General features: G+C 42.9%; 3 protein-coding genes across 3 annotated transcripts; 1 reads left to right on the top strand and 2 right to left on the bottom strand.

Annotated features, from left to right (window-relative positions):
* Nucleotides 1-2,896: 2,896 nt before the first annotated feature.
* Nucleotides 2,897-10,705, bottom strand: tmem59 (transmembrane protein 59). Its single transcript, XM_071360844.1, has 8 exons — nucleotides 10,472-10,705; nucleotides 9,909-10,014; nucleotides 9,197-9,291; nucleotides 8,753-8,905; nucleotides 8,447-8,522; nucleotides 7,169-7,295; nucleotides 6,853-6,970; nucleotides 2,897-4,149 (listed from the first exon to the last, which is right to left on the bottom strand). The coding sequence occupies exons 1-8, from the start codon at nucleotides 10,625-10,627 to the stop codon at nucleotides 3,997-3,999; spliced, it is 984 nt and encodes a 327-aa protein (XP_071216945.1). The 5' UTR covers nucleotides 10,628-10,705; the 3' UTR covers nucleotides 2,897-3,996.
* A 20-nt stretch (nucleotides 10,706-10,725) lies between these two features.
* On the top strand, nucleotides 10,726-12,874 carry tceanc2 (transcription elongation factor A (SII) N-terminal and central domain containing 2). Its single transcript, XM_071360847.1, has 4 exons — nucleotides 10,726-11,203; nucleotides 11,322-11,463; nucleotides 11,773-11,969; nucleotides 12,236-12,874. Exons 1-4 carry the CDS (start codon nucleotides 11,105-11,107, stop codon nucleotides 12,422-12,424), a joined length of 627 nt encoding a protein of 208 aa, XP_071216948.1. The 5' UTR covers nucleotides 10,726-11,104; the 3' UTR covers nucleotides 12,425-12,874.
* Nucleotides 12,875-13,021: 147 nt separating this feature from the next.
* Nucleotides 13,022-18,453, bottom strand: cdcp2 (CUB domain containing protein 2). The gene is made up of 6 exons (XM_071360848.1): nucleotides 18,048-18,453; nucleotides 17,694-17,845; nucleotides 17,293-17,488; nucleotides 14,046-14,399; nucleotides 13,719-13,897; nucleotides 13,022-13,389 (listed from the first exon to the last, which is right to left on the bottom strand). The coding sequence occupies exons 1-6, from the start codon at nucleotides 18,391-18,393 to the stop codon at nucleotides 13,078-13,080; spliced, it is 1,539 nt and encodes a 512-aa protein (XP_071216949.1). The 5' UTR covers nucleotides 18,394-18,453; the 3' UTR covers nucleotides 13,022-13,077.
* Nucleotides 18,454-20,031: the final 1,578 nt, after the last annotated feature.

Raw genomic sequence — 20,031 nt, 5'->3', positions numbered from 1 at the left:
GTTTAATTTTCAATATTGAATGACTCTGGTTCCTTCATAGCTCCATAGATTGCAAACTACTTTAATGACTTCTTCATTGGCAAGATAAGCAAACTTAGGGATGACATGCCAGCAACAAACGCTGACACGACACATCCAAGTATATCAGACCAAATTATGAAAGGCAAGAATAGTACTTTTGAATTCTGTTAAAGTCAGTGTGGAAGAGGGGAAAAAATGGTTGTCTATCAACAATGACAAGCCACCAGGGTCTGACAATCTGGATGGAAAATTGCTGAGGATAATAGCAGATGATATTGCCTCTCCTATTTGCCACATCTTCAATATAAACCTACTAGAGAGAGTGTGTCCTCAGGCCTGGAGGGAAGCTGAAGTCAGTCCGTTACCCAAGAATAGTAAAGACCCCTTTACTGGCTCAAATAACCAACCAATCAGCCTGTTACCAACCCTTGGTAAACTTCTGGAGAAAATGCTGTTTGACCAGATACAATGCTATTTCACAGTAAATAAATTGACAACAGAATTTCAGCACGCTTATAGGGAAGGACACTCAACAAGCACAACACTTACACAAATGACTGATGATTGGCTGAGAGAAATTGATGATAAAAAGATTGTGTGGGCTGTCTTGTTAGACTTCAGTGCAGCTTTTGACATTATCGATCATAGTCTGCTGCTGGAAACACTTATGTGTTATGGCTTTACACCCCCTGCTGTAATGTGGATAAAGAGTTACCTGTCTAACAGAACACAGAGGGTGTTCTTTAATGGAAGCCTCTCAAATATAATCCAGGTAGAATCAGGAATTCTCCAGAGTAGCTGTTTAGGCCCCTTGCTTTTTAAAATGTATACGACATGCCGCTGACTTTGAGTAAAGCAAGAGTGTCTATGTATGCGGATGACTCAACGCTATACACATCAGCTACTACAGCGACTGAAATGACTGCAACACTTAACAAAGAGCTGCAGTTAGTTTCAGAGTGGGTGGCAAGGAATAAGTTAGCCCTAAATATTTCTAAAACTAAAAGCATTGTATTTGGAACAAAACACTCACTAAACCCTAAACCTCAACTAAATATTGTAATAAATAATGTGGAAATTGAGCAAGTTGAGATGACTTAACTGCTTGGAGTAACCCTAGATATAAAACTGTCATGGTCAAAACATATTGATGCAGTAGTAGCTAAGATGAGAAGTCACAGTTCCCAAGTCCAGAACAGACTATGGGAGGTGCACAGTACTACATAGAGCCATGACTACATACACACACACACGATAACATACGCACTATACATACACATGTATTTTGTACTGTAGATATGTGGTAGAGTAGGGGCCTGAGGGCACACAGTGTGTTGTGAAATCTGTGAATATATTGTAATGTTTTTAATTGTATAAACTGCCTTAATTTTGCTGGACTCCAGGAAGAGTAGCTGCTGCTTTGGCAGGAACTAATGGGGATCCATAATAAATACAAAAAGATACTCAGTTTCTACAAAGACAACAGAAACATTTTCAATTTTGTTCGTTCCATATCATTTGTTTTTTTTGCATTTATGCAAAGAGTTATGGGATATTAGAATACTAACACTTATGTTTTCGGCCTAGGAGAAGACTTACCTCAGCTGGGATGTATTGAACTACAGCAGTTGCCATGGTAGCACAGCAGGTCCAGATGAGAGCCAGGATCCAGAAGAGAACCAGAATAGACAGGATCAGAAAGATCCATTGTGTGAGCCAGGGGTTCCTAGTGAAGATGAAATGTGGCGCCCCGTTGCATTTTTTTGTGGGACTGAAAAAAAAAGTGCCTGGAATATGAAATAAAGTTATTAACCGGTTCCCATGCTTTTTAAAATAACGGTTCTGTTCTGGAACAGTAGAGATCACGTTTGTTCCTGGTTCTGATTCTGTTCCTCAAAAATTTTTATCTTCCAGTATTAGGTTCCAACCCCTGCTTTACTGGTTGAGAACAGAAAACACACAGAGAGATTGAAAGAGCAGGATCAGCTAGTCTGCAGTACCCCTGGAGCAGTTTCAGGGGTTAAGTGCTTTGCTCAAAGGCCCAATGGCAGAAGACGTGCCCTGTGAGAATTGGCCTGGAGACAGCTGAAGAGGTTGTAGGTGTCCTCGTTGATGCTGCGGTCCACATACATGTCCCTGTCCCTCTCCTGGACAAAACTAAGCTGGTAGTCCTTGTACACCGGCTTCTCAAGCCTGGAACTGTGGTAGGAGATGGAAACGTTTTAATCAAAATTGTGTTCCACTTCATACTAAGTAAATCCAAATTGTTGCAATACAATATTGTGTCATGATTTATTTGATAATGTCTCTGATCTTGTGTGGACAATGGTACAGTGAGGCCTTACGAGCAGGTAGCCTAGTGGTTAGAGCGTTGGGTCAGTAACCGAAAGGTTGCTTGATCGAATCCCCGAGCTGACAACGTTGAAAAAAAATCTGTCTTTCTGCCCCTGAACAAGTCAGTTAACCCATTGTAAATAAGAATTTGTTCTTAACTGACTTGCCTAGTTAAAGGTTAAATAAAAATATAAACTGTGATTCCCCCGTACTTTCCTCTTTCTGGAGCTCAAACGTCCCTATTGATACTCAATCGTTGATAGACTTCGTTTCCCTTCTTCCCTTAAAACAGTGCGTTATAAGGAGGGAGTAGGAGGGAGGGAGGACCAGACTAATGAGTGAAGAGAGAGAGGGAGGAGGACAGGGAAATCATTTGTGGGTGACGCAGGTACTTCTTGGATACTTACACCCCTTCCTTCCAAAAGTTCTCCTTTTGCCATGTTGCTGTGATTTAGAGGATTTAGGACCTAATGGTAAACATGACTACAAGTTAAAGTATTTGAAGTATCACTGTCAAAATAACATATAGACAAACAGCCGCTTGACTCAATCTTGTTTATTTCAAAACCATTCCTCATCAGGAGAAAACCAAAGTAAAGTTACAACTACCCACAGCGCTGTCATGTCTAAAGCAAATCTGAAGTCACATTTCAGCGTTATTGTATAATATTTTAAACAATCTCTGTTGTGACAAAGGGCTGCTTATAAAACAGAAAACCTCCATCCAACCACTACAGATTAAACACGACCACAATAAGTGAAAGGGATAGATACAGCGGTAATAGTAGATGCACATAGCCCGTTACTGACCCGTGTAATTTCACCAAAATGTATTTAGGGTTTCTACGTTCTAGATGAAACCGGCACAAAAAACTTGTGCTACATTCCCCAAAGGCCCCTACTCCCTTTATAGTGCAGTATTTCTTGACAACACTATCTAGGGAATAGGGGGCTATTGGGGACTCATTAAGAGAATTCAAACAACAAAATAATGATTCAATAAAACATCAAATGAGAGTCTGGAATACACACACACCAACAAAGAACATCTTTAAAATAAGCTAATGTAACTGCGCTGCCATCGTTGTGATAGTGCCTCACTTTATGCCAATTCACAGAACAACAATTAACACCCCCCAATTCTTGTGCCAATCTCTAGAGCTTGAGAGAGGAACAAGACAACAGCCAATACAAAAAAAAAAAAAAAATGTGCTGGAAGCAGTTTTAGACTAAAACGGGTTCTAACAGTGTGAAAAAGTAAGACTGACTTGGGCTTTCTAAACAAACAAAACAAAACAAAAAAAGGTCCAGCTTCAGTTTTCAGATTAAACCTACTCCTGGACTGAAGATCACCCCTTTCAATGGATACCCAATTTAGCATGCTTTTTCAGTAATCTTCTTAGATTTCCTTCCTCAATCATGTTTCAATTCACTAGTCTGGACCCAGATTAATCGTAGTCTTGAAAATCTCCATAAAAAGTCCTTTTACTCTTAATCATCATCCTCCCCCCTGTTGGTTTGTAGCCTGGGTAAAGGTTGGTTTGTGTTATGTCAATCCTTGCCAGTCTAGGAGTGGCAAGAAGTGGAAAGATAGCACAAACAGACTGGTACCCAGGCTAGCTGGTTTGACACCCTAGATGTTTAGATGTTGGACTGGTCCAGGTTAACTTTGGAAGGGAGGGGTCCAGCCTCCTCCTCCTGCCCAGAGGTGATGATGACCAGAGAGGATGCTGGGTAAGGTGTCAGCAGTTTCTGGTCCTTGGCGTACTCCATGTCTCCATAGATACTCAGTTTCTACAAAGACAAAAGACGTAAAAAGTTGGATTTTCAATATTGATAGGGAGACTTTGGTTCCGTCTTGATTGCTAACATGTGTTAATAAACCACGGTTAAGTACCATTTCACTACAACCAGTCAGTTTAACCAACAGGACCCTGAACAGCTTCTACCCTCAAGCCATAAGACTGATAAATAATTAACCAAATAGCTGTGTTAACTTTTTTCAATTTTATTTTCTTAATTCTATTTTCTTAACTGCATTGTTGGTTAAGGGCTTGTAGTTAAGCATGTCACGGTAACGTCTACACCTGTTGTATTCGGCGCATGTGACAAATACAATTTTATTAAGCACATTGCGTTACTTTACAACAGGAGTATTATAGCCTACCTAGCTGGCATGAAAATGAACCACAGGAGAAGCATCTTCCATTCGCTATTTAAGTGCATAGATTACATGTATTTCCCCCCCTGCCTGTTCGGAGACAGGTGAATGATAACGCTCCATTCCAAATCAAAACTAATTTCACATACAGTATATTATTTAGTATTTATAAAGATAAAGATTAAATCAAGAAGTCTGATGGGTGACAATATTAGTCTATCACTTGTGAATGACTCCCAGCTTCTGTGCAGTAAGGCAAGAAACAGTGCATGCCTTTTTTGGGGGGACTTTTTCAAAAATCATAGTCGCACACCTCATGTAGCCTAGCCAAGGCTTATATATGTTTTGATAAGGTTTGTAATCACAACTAAAGTTGCCAAATAACTTTACAACCGGTGTAGAGCCTGACTGGCATACATAGCGTGAGTTAAGACAATTTTCACTATAAAAAAATTGCACCTTTATAATAAAGCATTATTACATGAATGATAGCATTTGAGAACAGTGTTATCCTGCTAATTGATTACATTTTGTAACATTCGCAATTATAGCCTACTACCATGTGCACATTGCTGCGCTTATAAATGTGAAGAAATAGCGTAATAGTTTATCAACATTTTGATCGATTGCGTCAGCCTCGTTGCTTAAAAAATAATAATTATGCTAGTGGTTGTATTAATTTGGATTAAAAGATCTGGAGCTTCCCCGAAGCTTCACGTGCAGATCACGTTACGCTCATGTGTATGTTCTCTGCGTAGAGAACAGGCTACTCAGACGAATGGTGCTCGTTTAATATATGTTTGATCAAAGCTGAATCAATGTCTGCAAGATCACAACCGTCTCAGTATTCACAACCGTCTCAGTATTCACAACCGTCTCAGTATTCACAACCGTCTCAGTATTCACAACCGTCTCAGTATTCACAACCGTCTCAGTATTCACAACCGTCTCAGTATTCACAACCGTCTCAGTATTCACAACCGTCTCAGTATTCCACCAAACAGCATAGGCACCATTCGTCTGAGTAGCCTGTTCTCTACGAAGAGAACATACACGAGCGTAACGTGATCTGCACGTGAAGCTTCGGGAAGCTCCAGATCTACTGTAAGACAAAAACACCACCACATTCAATCGTGAATGATAATTATTCAACATCTGCATAGTAACCATTTGACGTCAGTCAGTTTCATGGGGATATGCCTTTAGATCTTGTTGAATTATAGTGTCGTTTAAAATAGCCTACATTGGTGTTTTGAACGACGTTGCCTAAAGTGAGTGAATTTTATAGCAGATGGTGTTAACTGTAGCATAACCTACCTGTGTATTTTAGTAATTATGGGATACAGTGTCAGTTTGTCACTTCCACGAGGTTTGAATAATAACATGTTCAACTACTTAATAAATTGGCTCAAATCTAGGTTGCACCTCTAAAATTGAGAAAATTAACAACTAAAAAATAAAATAAAAAACCTTCTCTCATTGACATCTCAAACACCAAACCCTGGCCGGGTCTGCCTGGTTTGTTTCACAAGCGTTCCTGGAAGTCTCGCTATGTTGCGCCCCTGGGTTTAGAAACTATGGTACGGTACTGCATTGTATAGCTGTTATGGGATTTTTATGAATAAATGACTAAAATATGTATACATTTGACTTAGATGTTACTGTATGAATGAAACTTATTATAATCATAATGCTGAGTGTAATATGTTCCTTGTTAGAAAGAATGGGTTTATCTTCAGACAGGCTTGAATGATGTCTCTACCCAGGGAGGGGAAAGACCTTGGGTTGGTTGTAGATAGTTTAACAGGTGGCAGACAGTAATGAGAACGCTAACTATACTGCCATTGTATTCTAGAGGAGGATGGACATTAAAACCTATGACATCATCTTTATTAAATAACCTGATGTAAATTATACCATGATCAGTACTCTCGAGAATAAACGCTATTGATTGATTGATTTTGAGACTGGTTTCTGGTCATTTTATGCTGATAAGTATCTTACAAATTCTTATGTATGGACAGAGTGTTTTAATTGAATTGGTTGATAAACATAGGAATTTAATTCCTTTAACAATAGCCTAACCCTAACCTCTGCCAGCCGCCCCCTGGTGGCGATTCTAAACATTCAATCGAATCCTCCTGCTGCAGGTTTATTTTCCTCCTGTGACGAAATGGGTCAAATTAAGATCTGACATCTGTACCCAGGTTAAGTGGGAATCATGAGACCAGTGCCGTTGCTAAGATAGTCCCTTTATTTATTTTTTTGCATTTATGCAAAGACTTGTGGGATTTTAGAATATTCCTTCATATTTTTGACCTAGGTGGAAGAGTTACCTCAGCTGGGACATATTGGTCAACAGCGGTCGCCACAGTAGCACAGCAGATCCAGATGAGAACCAGAATAGACAGGATCAGAGTGGTGGTCAGGATCCAGCCTGGGAGCCAGGGGTTCCTAGAGAGGAGAGAAGGATGTCAGATACACATCAATGAGTCATTCAAATCAGGAGCTCAGTGTTTTCCCCAAACAATTCCTTCTTTACATATTTTAGCACCCCGACCTTTGCCCCCTGCTTCCTCAGCTGTATTGCCTGATAAACCTACCATCTAAACCTAATAGTTTGCGTAGAAGACGTGTCCTTCTGTAACTGACCTGGAGAGACAACTGAAGAGGTTGTAGTCGTCCTCGTTGATGCTGCGGTCCACATACATGTCCCTGTCCCTCTCCTGGACGAAACTACGCTGGTAGTCCTTGTACACCGGGCTACCAAGGCCAGGATCTGGAGCGGGAGAGATGGACATGTTTCCATACAAATTTTTTATTTTTTTTGCATTACACAGTAAACATTGTGATTGTGTAAAAGTTCATACGTAAATCCTAAATGCACACTCACAGCATTTCGTTTTTTCTCTCCAGTTTGTCAATTTGATAAATACATATTTTTTTCCCATCAAATTTTATCAGCAGCGTACACATATTTTGCAGATGTTATCGCAGATGAAGTGAAATGCTTATGTTTCTAGCACCAACAGTGCAGCATACCTAACAATACACACAAATCCCCAAAATTAAGAAACAAGCACTGTCAGTCCAGAACATACTATTCAGTAAGGCCAATGTTTGTCTATGGAGATTGCATGGCTGTGTGCTCGATTTTATACACCTGTCAGCAACGGGTGTGGCTTAAATAGCCGAATCCACTAATTTGAAGAGGTGTATATATGCAGCAATATTCCAACCTCTAGTGGAAAGCCTTCCCAGAAGAGTGGAGGCTGTTATAGCAGAAAAGGTGGGACCAACTCCATATTAATACCAATGATTCTGGAATGAGATGTTCAACAAGTAGGCGTCCACCTACTTTCGTTCATGATATAGATATATATAATGATGTGTATAGGCAGTATATTAATAGAAAAGGTGTGTACAGCAGTAGCTATATAGGATGAGCCTCGACTAGAATACAGTATACATATGAAGTGGGTAAAACAGTATGTAAACATTATTCAAGTGACTTGTGTCCAATAACTATGTACATGTACACTCAGTGTACAACACATTAGGAACACCTGCTCTTTTCATAACATAGACTGACTAGGTGAAAGCTACGATCCCTTATTGATGTCACTTGTTTCCTGTGTGTATCAACAATGGTCCACCACACAAAGGACATCCAACAAACTTGATTCAACTGCGGGAAGCATTGGAATCAACATGGGCCAGCATCCCTGTAGAACGCTTTCGACACATTGTAGTGTCCATGCACCGATGAATTGAGGATGATCTTAAGGGAGTGCAAGTCAATATTAGGAAGGTGTCCTAATGTTTTGTACACTCAGGGTATATGTACATAGGGCAGCAGTCTCTAAGGTTCAGGGTAGAGTACCGGGTGGTAGCTGGCTAGTAACTCTGAATATGATAAAGAGGATTTACATCTCTTCTGTGGTTCTCCTCTGACTTCCTCTTTCTGGAGCTCAAACGCAGGAATAAACTGGATCTGTGGTTCAGTCTGTCAAAAAAAACAAAATGACATACTCAAGTTACACAACAATTACTTTGATAAAAGGTAAATTGTTGGGTAACTTATGTTTATGACTTGCCTAGTTAAAGGTTAAATACAATACCTACTCAAGTTCCATTAGTGGCTATGTGCAACAGGAAGTGAAAAACAAATCCTAAAGGAGTGCCAGTGTGGATGAATAGGGTTGAAGTTGCTCCCACAAAAAAAAAAAAACCTACCTGGAAGATGACCAGCTTCCCGTCGTCAGCCTGGAGGTAGAAGGTCCAAGAGGAGGAGATCAAGCTGTGGGCCTGACTCATGACATCATCCCAGAACCCTCTCACCAGAGTCAAAGGGTACAGCAGGTGGATACGGGGCATCATGGCCAGTAACTGGAGGATGATAGTATTATGGGGTCAGGTAGGAATCACATATCTGGGACCAGGCAATGTTTGTGCTTTCTTGACAAATGTTAAGGACTTGGCTATACAGCACAAACAGATCTGGGACCAGGCTCCTCACACACACTTGGTTAACAACATTTCTATTCCAATAGGCTGTCTCCAGTCTATTTTCCTACATATCACCCAGTTCACCAACAATATTTCTGTTGTCAATATCAGTCTTCAACAAAACAATGGCAGTCACTTGAGTGTGTTTGAGGGAGCGGTGTAGAACACTACCTGCTCTTGTCTTTGCTCAGCAAACGGTAGCTGACTCTGGCAGCCCAGGTTGCAGGCATACTGCTCCTCTGACTGGCTGTACGCTTCATGACAAGCTGGGGAGAATCAGGAAGTAAAAAAAATAAAAAATAAACAGGTTACAGACAGAACAGATAACACTCGTCTCGTGGAACCAGAAGACTGTCTAAATGGTGTAATTTTAACAAAGAAAAGAGAATTTTTACAGTTTTAAAGCTAATTTCCTACAATTCTAAACATTTTGTTATGGCTTATGCCGTGTTCTTATGCTATCTGAGTAACTAAGATGATAACAAAATCAATGCGGGCCCCCAAGCCATGACTTTTTTAATGTTTAGATTCTTCTACAAGGACACCCTGATTATTATTGTATTGATGACATTACGAACACTGATTCTGTAGCAGCTTGAAAAGTCACTGTCTTTTGTTTTGACTTCGTACAAGCCTCTCAAGCTGATGTTTAGAGAACATTTGACACTTTCTGATTAGAATATATAATATATTTCCAAGAGGCCCGTTAGACATTTTATTTGCTTCTGCTTTCTTTTACCCTGAATTCTTGTAATAAACCTTTTGGTTCAACTGAAAACAGCCTTTACAATAGTATTATATGTTTTCTGCACATGAGTCTATGTACTTAGCTTGCAACATGACTAGTACTATCTGTTTTGAAGACATTGCATAAGAATCTTACTGGAGTCACACTCGACTTTAGTTTGGTTCAGATCCTCGCTGTCACCCACGAACTGGCAAATGGAGAACAGGCGACAGCCTCTCTGGCAGGCGTACAGTTCCTCCTCCTACAACACAAACGAACACAGTCATGAACAGGACTGAACCAGTATCTTTGTGCTCTTTAACGCTCAGAAAGCTCCGATTCAAACTCCCATTCCCCAGCTCTGCAAGCGTTACGTCAAAGTACGTTCGTTTCGCTGAGCAACTACTGTAATCTACATTTAACGTTACTCCCGTCACCGTCGCTATGTACTTTCCAAAAATGTCGTACTAAAAATGTAACGTTAAGTTACAAACAATCGAGGGGGAAAAAAAGCCCACTCGGCACCTCCAATCTGAATCACTCATTATTGCCATGCACAGGACAGAAGTCTACAACAGCTCAATATATTGTAGGTGCCACAGAGTACTTTTTTGGTTGCTGAATGACAGTTTAGCTTATCCAGTTTTTCGGTATACCGTCAGTAGACTTGCTTAGCTAGCAAAACGGCTAACATTACAAGTTAGCTTGCAGCAACTCACCCGAGGATATGTGTGCAAACTGTAAGTCATTTGACATGTCTTATGGCAAGACGCAGTATTTCCCAAAACTCCATCAAAAACATCGGCGATTGCCGAGGTGTATGCGAGCACGAAGCACAGACTCACTAACACACTAAAGGACTTCAATGTCCCCATTTTAGCCTGCTGCGAAAATCCCAACAAACAACAAGCGAGTCCTCCTTCTTCTTCCTCGTTCGTAAAAATCTCGCGAGAATAAAATCATGATTCGGGATGGCTGGCTCGTGGATGTTACAACTAGTCCCTAGCGGCGCAGATTTCAAAGAGAAAAGAAAAGTCCACCAATCTTCTTGAGGCGGTTTTATTTTACACCATACGGGGATAATACTAGAAAATACCCTGAATTTGGAGCTATTTACGCATTGTCAATGCCACTGTAATCGATCTACCGGTAGGTAGTACGTGAACTCGCGCCGCTTAGTTAAGACGCTTGTCAACCGAACAAAAACAAACGCGCTTTCTTCGCAGGAGAATAAGTATTTTGAAGAGTTGTTTTCCCTGTTCGTTTACGAACTCTTAATAATGATTATAAATAAAATACTATATCGATGATCGGTCCCCCCATCCATAAATAAATCCAAGACACCTTGGAAAATGGACAAATTCCTGGTGCGTCTACCAAACGGGGAAGTACCCAAGGAAACGAAGGGTAAAGAAAAGGTGTATCGACAAGCAACTATTGAGTCTCTACGCGTAAGTGTCTGTTACCAACCGCTTCTCAAGTCAAACATGATATGATATTGTGCACTTAGTGCTGCCTAATAAGCATGTGTACATAATACATCTATGATCTGTCTTCCTATCGTACCAGAGAGTGGTGGTGATTGAGGACATTGAAAGGTACAAGTCCATGCTGGAACTGCCTGGTCAGACCAAGGAGAATCTGCTACTAGCCCTGGCAGAACTCAACAAGAAGATGCCGTCCAAGGAGGTGCTCAAGTCAACCAGAATAGGTAAGGGAAATGTCCAACAACCCTGTTGTCATTGGGACGCTTCACTTGAGGTAATCACACAAACTGGAAGGAGAGTTTAGTTCTCTTTTAGCACACTGTCTGTGAACTTGGATCATGGTATTGCTTCCCTTCCCTTCCCTTGCCATTCACTTCATCTATTAAAACAGTCTAGTAGTATATTCATTCATTTCCTAAAAACCTACACCTGTTAAAAGTTTGTCTTCTATGTTCAGCTCATCTCATTCTGGTACACAAATACAGTGTACACACCAACTCACAGATAACTCCTCTCGTCTCTTTCCCTCTTAGGCCACACTGTTAACAAGATGCGTAAGCATCACCCCGACCCTGAGGTCAGTTCCCTAGCGGCTGAAGTGTACACTGTATGGAGGCGCTTCATTGAAGAGCACTCCAACAAGCCCTCCATAGAAGTACGCTGTGACAAGCAGACTGAGGGACTGAGGAACAACGCCAGGAGAATGCTGTCTGAAGCTCTGGGAGTGGAGGTGAGAGGGCTTTTACTGTATGTTGGGATTGTCAATACACCCATCTCTCTCATTTCTCTCACTGTCTCCCTTTCTCTGTCTCGCTCTCTCTGTCTCAGTGTCTTTCGCTCTATCCCTCGGTCTCTCCCTCTGTCTCGGTGTCTCTTGCTCTGTCTTTGGGAGAACACATACACAGAACACATACTCACAGAACACTAATTTCTGTTGGACATTCTAGAACGTTGGACAATATAGTAATTTTCCTCTCCTTGTATGTGATCTATCAGACAGACAGTGGTCTGGTGGAGAACATAGAGAGAGAGGTGTTCCACCAGAGTTCTCGGCTGGTCAGTGGACCCTACAGACGGACTATCAGGAAGCTGGTCTTCGCCCTCAAACACCAGCCAGAGGTCAGGGGTCAAGTCAAGGAGAGTAAGATCCCAGTAAACCAGCTGGTGTCCACCCACAAGAAGTAAATGCACTCTGTTCAGAACCTTCTCTATGGAAAACGAATATCGAAAAGGGTTATTTGTGGGTGAAAGGGTTGTACCATAAAATCTGTGATCAAGATGGGGCGGATTCTGAGCCTCACTTTGCTCAAATGGATCTACTCAAATATGTTGGTAGCTAAGCCCAGACCCATGAGACCTGCTGCAAAGGAAGACTGCGACATACCAGTTGTTTCTGGACTGGTGCTTTAAAAATAAAAAAGCTGGTCTCTAATCACAAGAAGAAGAAGAAGCTAGCCCCTCAGCCCCAAACGCCTGTGTGGAAACCTGGGACATTCTGGCAAATATTTTTACTGGACTGGTGCCTTTTTCCAAAATGGTGAAAGACAGTGGAGCACACGGTCATTCATCTTTTAATTGAGCCGTTTTGTATTCATCTTAGATTTTCTATATTTAAATAAATCAAATGTTGATCTCTGCCTGTGTTTTTATTGAATGTTGTTATGTCAAGAGTGGTGACAATATTAAATAATTGTTTTGGTACAATTGAAATGAGCAATATAGTCATTTTATTACAAAAATAAGTCTGTCAGTTTTCATTATAAACCTCAACGTGTCCTGGCTCACAGACTGCATCGCCCACCTCTGCTCTCTTCTCCCTCCTCTTACCCCCATCTCTACTAAAGCAGTACCAGCCAGATTACAGCAATCACCATCAGTACAACAGCCAGCACACAGATGCTAATAAACACTATATCACTGGGGTCGTGAGGCTCTGGGTCTGCCTCCTTCCCTCCACCTCCCCCGGACCCCTCTGCTTGGCGTCGGGCCAGCTCGTTCATCCTCTGGCGCTCCTCGGCTGAGACAATGTGAATGGTGGCCATCTTGCGCTGGGCGTCGCACTGTACCTCATACTCCTGGATGCTCCGCCCCTTCCCGTCGGAGAAGTCGATGTAGAGCGTGTTCACCAGCATGGTGATGTTACGCCGTGGCTGGTCAGGGGTTAGAGGTTAAGGGTCAGGGTTATACAGATGGACAACAATCAGACGACATATGCGTGTGACCGCGTGGGATCAAATCCCGGTCCAACTGCTATTTTGTCACATCCTCTAGTATCCTCAATTCCCTTATACACTGTCCTGTCGCTTCAATAAAATGGACAAATTAAGAAGAAAAAGTAAACCGCTATAAACTGGCGTCATCATCATGCCAGTGGCTACCCACTAGGCACAGATGACAATTCAACGTCTATTCCACGTTGGCTCAATGTAATTGAATTCAAATGGAAACAATTTGAATCAACCAGTGGGTAGTTAGTTACCTGGCCTGCAGTGCCACATTTTTCGAAGCGTGCCAGTATCTTATAGGTGGTAGGTGTCAGCTGGGCGGTACAGGAGCGGTCCCCCAGATAGATACTCTCACGTTCCAGCCCAGGCAGTGACTGCTGGGAGATGTGGATGGTAAACTCTGTCCTCGTACAGCTGATGTTAACTGGTACCACTGGGATTGAGGTGGAGACATAACACAAGCACAAACACACACACACACACACGTTTGTAATTGCATTTGTGTCTTGAATGATTAAATAAGTATAAAGTTGATAGTTTGGATAACTTTCGGCCAGCCGTACTTCAGTTCAGACACTCACCTCCTACATAGGAAGCAGAGAACCCTTTATAAGCATAGTTCCTGTCTGTACTGAGGACCACCAGCATGTTGTTGCTCTTAGAGATCAAAGACCCGGGTTGTTCCGAGCCACACCATCGCCCTAGCAACGGGGCTGTCTCCCTGCTCCCATCATGCACCGCTACAAAGTCATAGTCACACTCGTCTGATAGGCTGTTCCTGTCCTCTAGCTCTATAGCGTTGAAGAACAGTTTGATGCGGTAGCCCCCGGCCAGGTTGATGGTCCAGTGACAGTTGATGTTGTTTGGGTAGATGTTAGGGTAATGGGGGCTGGTGAAATTGGCACTTGGTACAGACAGCACCTGCTGGCATTCACCTGTCAGACAGATGGACATATGAGGGAAAACAGGGGTGTCTTTAAGTAGGTCACACAGTAGCCAAAATGTAACAAAAAAATGTGTTGTTATTGAATAGGTTCAGCGTTTCAAAACATTTTCTCTCTACTGAACACAGTCCTGGTGTCAGTGAATGTGCAGTTTAATCCCTCCCCATGGACTTCAGTATAGTACAGGACAGTTTAATCCCTCCCCATGGACCTCAGTATAGTACAGGACAGTTTAATCCCTCCCCATGGACCTCAGTATAGTACAGGACAGTTTAATCCCTCCCCATGTGCCTCAATATAGTACAGGACAGTTTAATCCCTCCCCATGTGCCTCAGTATAGTACAGGACAGTTTAATCCCTCCCCATGGACCTCAGTATAGTACAGGGCAGTTTAATCCCTCCCCATAGACCTCAGTATAGTACAGGACAGTTTAATCCCTCCCCATGTGCCTCAGTATAGTACAGGACAGTTTAATCCCTCCCCATGGACCTCAGTATAGTACAGAACAGTTTAATCCCTCCCCATGTGCCTCAATATAGTACAGGACAGTTTACTCCCTCCCCATGGACCTCAGTATAGTACAGCACAGTTTAATCCCTCCCCATGGGCCTCAGTATAGTACAGGACAGTTTAATCCCTCCTCATGGACCTCCGTATAGTACAGGACAGTTTAATCCCTCCCCATGGACCTCAGTATAGTACAGGACAGTTTAATCCCTCCCCATGTGCCTCAGTATAGTACAGGACAGTTTAATCCCTCCCCATGTGCCTCAATATAGTACAGGACAGTTTAATCCCTCCCCATGTGCCTCAATATAGTACAGGACAGTTTAATCCCTCCCCATGTGCCTCAGTATAGTACAGGACAGTTTAATCCCTCCCCATGGACCTCAGTATAGTACAGGACAGTTTAATCCCTCCCCATGTGCCTCAATATAGTACAGGACAGTTTAATCCCTCCCCATGGACCTCAGTATAGTACAGGACAGTTTAATCCCTCCCCATGGGCCTCAGTATAGTACAGGACAGTTTAATTCCTCCCCATGTGCCTCAATATAGTAGAGGACAGTTTAATCCCTCCCCATGTGCCTCAGTATAGTACAGGACAGTTTAATCCCTCCCCATGGACCTCAGTATAGTACAGTTTAATCCCTCCCCATGGACCTCAGTATAGTACAGGACAGTTTAATCCCTCCCCATGTGCCTCAGTATAGTACAGGACGGTTTAATCCCTCCCTATGGGCCTCAGTATAGTACAGGACAGTTTAATCCCTCCCCATGGACCTCAGTATAGTACAGGACAGTTTAATCCCTCCCCATATGCCTCAATATAGTACAGGACAGTTTAATCCCTCCCCATGTGCCTCAGTATAGTACAGGACAGTTTAATCCCTCCCCATGGACCTCAGTATAGTACAGGGCAGTTTAATCCCTCCCCATAGACCTCAGTATAGTACAGGACAGTTTAATCCCTCCCCATGTGCCTCAGTATAGTACAGGACAGTTTAATCCCTCCCCATGGACCTCAGTATAGTACAGGACAGTTTAATCCCTCCCCATGTGCCTCAATATAGTACAGGACAGTTTACTCCCTCCCCATGGACCTCAGTATAGTACAGCACAGTTTAATCCCTCCCCATGGGCCTCAGTATAGTACAGGACAGTTTAATCCCTCCTCATGGACCTCCGTATAGTACAGGACAGTTTAATCCCTCCCCATGGACCTCAGTATAGTACAGGACAGTTTAATCCCTCCCCATGTGCCTCAGTATAGTACAGGACAGTTTAATCCCTCCCCATGTGCCTCAATATAGTACAGGACAGTTTAATCCCTCCCCATGTGCCTCAATATAGTACAGGACAGTTTAATCCCTCCCCATGTGCCTCAGTATAGTACAGGACAGTTTAATCCCTCCCCATGGACCTCAGTATAGTACAGGACAGTTTAATCCCTCCCCATGTGCCTCAATATAGTACAGGACAGTTTAATCCCTCCCCATGGACCTCAGTATAGTACAGGACAGTTTAATCCCTCCCCATGGGCCTCAGTATAGTACAGGACAGTTTAATTCCTCCCCATGTGCCTCAATATAGTAGAGGACAGTTTAATCCCTCCCCATGTGCCTCAGTATAGTACAGGACAGTTTAATCCCTCCCCATGGACCTCAGTATAGTACAGTTTAATCCCTCCCCATGGACCTCAGTATAGTACAGGACAGTTTAATCCCTCCCCATGTGCCTCAGTATAGTACAGGACGGTTTAATCCCTCCCTATGGGCCTCAGTATAGTACAGGACAGTTTAATCCCTCCCCATGGACCTCAGTATAGTACAGGACAGTTTAATCCCTCCCCATATGCCTCAGTATAGTACAGGACAGTTTAATCCCTCCCCATATGCCTCAGTATAGTACAGGACAGTTTAATCCCTCCCCATATGCCTCAGTATAGTACAGGACAGTTTTATCCCTCCCCATGTGCCTCAATATAGTACAGGACAGTTTAATCCCTCCCCATGTGCCTCAGTATAGTACAGGACGGTTGAATCCCTCCCCATGTGCCTCAGTATAGTACAGGACGGTTTAATCCCTACCCATGTGCCTCAGTATAGTACAGGACAGTTTAATCCCTCCCCATGTGCCTCAGTATAGTACAGGACAGTTTAATCCCTCCCCATGTGCCTCAGTATAGTACAGGACAGTTTAATCCCTCCCCATGTGCCTCAGTATAGTACAGGACAGTTTAATCCCTCCTCATGGACCTCAGTATAGTACAGGACAGTTTAATCCCTCCCCATGTGCCTCAGTATAGTACAGGACAGCCATGAGGGAGTGACTTAGTGGTCAGTAAACCCGTAGTATACGTCTTCCAGCATCCTACCTACCTGAGTAGTAGTAAGCCTTGAACCCTCGTCCCCCGATGTTGAAGTCAGACTTGAACATCACCAGCAGCTGGTTGGAGGTAGTAACAATTTTAGGAGGCTTCTCCCCTCCACAGTAGTTCCCCAGGTGTCTGTGAGTGACGGTGGGGCCGTCGAAGAGAGCCACGAAGTCAAAATTACAGCCCTCGTTGTTCTCCAGCTGGAGTGAATGAATTACATTTTTATTTTTTCACGTCATATTTATGACCCATTCGGGATACTTAGAAACTTACAGTATGTGCATCCCAATTGGCTCCCTATTCCCCATATAGTGCCCGGGCTCTGGCCCAAAGTAGTGAACTATATAGATGAAATTGGGTACGATTTGAGATGCATCGATTGTCTTTACATGTTAGAGAACATACCTGGAAGTCGAGGAAGACCAGACTGACCACGCTGCGGTTGGATACATGGACCGTCCAGGAACAGTCGGCGTTGTTGCTGTACTGGGTATCTGGACTGTAGCCGGGGCTGGAGATGATGCCAGACAGACCGGTTAGGACCCCACCACACATATCTAGCGGGAGAGAGAGAGACAGGGTGTGCAGGCTTTTGTTCCAGCCCAGCTCTAAGTTAAAACACCTGATCCAACTACTCAAGGTCCTGCCTTGTGTTGTTCCTTGTTGTGGGTACTGTGAGGTTTGAGTGGCTGTACTCAGCAAAGCCATACATGCATATCAATGGATTTGTTTATCCTGTGCGAGAAAGTTAAAGCTCACCTTTCCTGTAGCTCACAGAGAACCCTCTGTGAGTCACATGACGATCGGAGTGGAAAATGATCGACATAACATTCCAGGAGGAGGTGAACTGAGGAGGGGACATGACACCACAGAACGTCCCCAGGAGGTTTCCCTCATCCTCGGATACACCGTTATAGATCTTGATGTGGTCGTAGGAGCAGGTGACGTGATACTCCAACTCAAAGTCGTGGAAGGTGAGCAGGACGGAGGACCCCTCGGCCACTACAATCAGCCACACACACTCCATGTTGTACGGGTACAGACCTGGGTAGTTGGGGCTGGAGATGTTGCCGGAAGAGGCGGAGAGGATCCCACCACATTTCATCCCTTGGAAATATAAGGTAGAGGAGTAAAAGGTGTAGTTTTATAGATCATATTATTTTTTATATAGTGTAGATTCACAGAGGGTTTTGTAAAAGTTTTGTAATTAGTTTCCTGTTATGTATTAGTTTATAATTTACACATCAGTAACAACAGTTACTTACAACACACATATACAGGGCATTCAGAAAGTATTCAGACCCCTTGACTTTTTACACATTGTTACGTTACAACCTTATTCTAAAATGGATTTAAATATTTTTTTCCCCCTCATCCATCTCCACACAATACCCCATAATGACAAATGAAAAACAGGTTTTTATACATTTTTCAAAATCTATAAAAATAAATAAATAACATTGACATAAGTATTCAGACCCCTTACTCAGTACTTTGTTGAAGCACCTTTGGCAGCGATTACAGCCTTCAGTCTTCGGAAGAACGCTTCAAGCTTGGCACACCTGTATTTGGGGAGTTTCTCTCATTCTCCTCTGCAGATCCTCTCAAGCTCTGTCGGGTTGGATGGGGAGCGTTGCTGCACAGCTATTTTCAGGTCTCTCCAGAAATGTTCAAATCGGGTTCAAGTCCGGGCTCTGGCTGGGCCACTCAAAGACATTCAGAGACGTGTCCCGAAGGTTTTCATCAAGGATCTCTCTGTACTTTGTTCCGTTCATCTTTGCCACGGTCCTAACTAGTCTCCCAGTCCCTGAAAAATATCCCCACAGCATGATGCTGCTACCACCATGCTTCACCGTAGGGATGGTGCCAGGTTTCTTCTAGACTTGACATTCAGGCCAAAGAGTTCAATCTTGGTTTCATCAGACCAGAGAATCTTGTTTCTCATGGTCTGAGAGCCTTTAGGGGCCATTTGGCAAACTCCAAGCGGGCTGTCATGTGCCTTTTACTGAGGAGTCTGGCCACTCTACCATAAAGGCCTGATTGGTGGAGTGCTGCAGAGATGGTTGTCCTTCTGGAAGGTTCTCCCATCTCCACAGAGGAACTCTAGAGCTCTGTCAGAGTGACCATCAGGTTCTTGGTCACCTCCCCGACCAAGGCCCTTCTCCCCCGGGCGAGACCTTCAATGCTGCAGAAATGTTTTGGTACCCTTCCCCAGATCTGTGCCTCGACACAATCCTGTCTCGGAGCACCAGGGACAATTCCTTTGACCTAATGGCTTGGTTTTAGCTCTGACATGCACTGTCAACTGAGGGACCTTATATAGACAGGTGTGTGCCTTTCCAAATCATGTCCAATCAACTGAATTTACCACAGGTGGACTCCAATCAATTTGTAGAAACATCTCAAGGATGATCAATGGAAACAGGATGCACTTGACCTCAATTTCGAGTCTCATAGCAAAGGATCTGAATACTTATGTAAATAAGGTATTTCTGGTTTTAATTTGTAACACATTTGCAAAGATTATTATAATAATTTTTTCGCTTTGTCATTATGGGGAATTGTGTGTAGATTGCTGATGTGTGTGTATATATATATTTTAAAAGGCTGTAATGTAAAAAATGTTGAAAAAGTGAAGTGCTCTGAATACTTCCCGAAGGCACTGTGAGCATTGTAACTGAATTTGCTGAGGCAAATGTTCTAGAAATATAGTCAATGGAAAAATCTCACCTTTCTTAGAAAC

The sequence above is a fragment of the Salvelinus alpinus genome, chromosome 23 (genome assembly GCF_045679555.1).
Source record: "Salvelinus alpinus chromosome 23, SLU_Salpinus.1, whole genome shotgun sequence".
NCBI classification, from domain to species: domain Eukaryota; kingdom Metazoa; phylum Chordata; class Actinopteri; order Salmoniformes; family Salmonidae; genus Salvelinus; species Salvelinus alpinus.
This window is presented reverse-complemented; position numbering and strand designations above follow the sequence as displayed.

What these genes read in the sequence shown, in the direction of transcription:
- tmem59 (XM_071360844.1), bottom strand. Translation starts at nt 10,627, where the DNA reads ATGGGGACATTGAAGTCCTTTAGTGTGTTAGTGAGTCTGTGCTTCGTG. An exon ending in AGGAGAACCACAGAAGAGAT is followed by an intron (nt 7,296 to 8,446) that starts GTAAATCCTCTT and finishes CTCCCGCTCCAG; the next exon opens with ATCCTGGCCTTGGTAGCCCG. An exon ending in ACCAATATGTCCCAGCTGAG is followed by an intron (nt 4,150 to 6,852) that starts GTAACTCTTCCA and finishes TTGTCTTTGTAG; the next exon opens with AAACTGAGTATCTATGGAGA.
- tceanc2 (XM_071360847.1), top strand. Translation starts at nt 11,105, where the DNA reads ATGGACAAATTCCTGGTGCGTCTACCAAACGGGGAAGTACCCAAGGAA. An exon ending in CAACTATTGAGTCTCTACGC is followed by an intron (nt 11,204 to 11,321) that starts GTAAGTGTCTGT and finishes CTATCGTACCAG; the next exon opens with AGAGTGGTGGTGATTGAGGA. An exon ending in GCTCAAGTCAACCAGAATAG is followed by an intron (nt 11,464 to 11,772) that starts GTAAGGGAAATG and finishes TTTCCCTCTTAG; the next exon opens with GCCACACTGTTAACAAGATG.
- cdcp2 (XM_071360848.1), bottom strand. Translation starts at nt 18,393, where the DNA reads ATGAAATGTGGTGGGATCCTCTCCGCCTCTTCCGGCAACATCTCCAGC. An exon ending in CTCTGCTTCCTATGTAGGAG is followed by an intron (nt 13,898 to 14,045) that starts GTGAGTGTCTGA and finishes CCTCAATCCCAG; the next exon opens with TGGTACCAGTTAACATCAGC. An exon ending in AATGTGGCACTGCAGGCCAG is followed by an intron (nt 13,390 to 13,718) that starts GTAACTAACTAC and finishes ACCCCTGACCAG; the next exon opens with CCACGGCGTAACATCACCAT.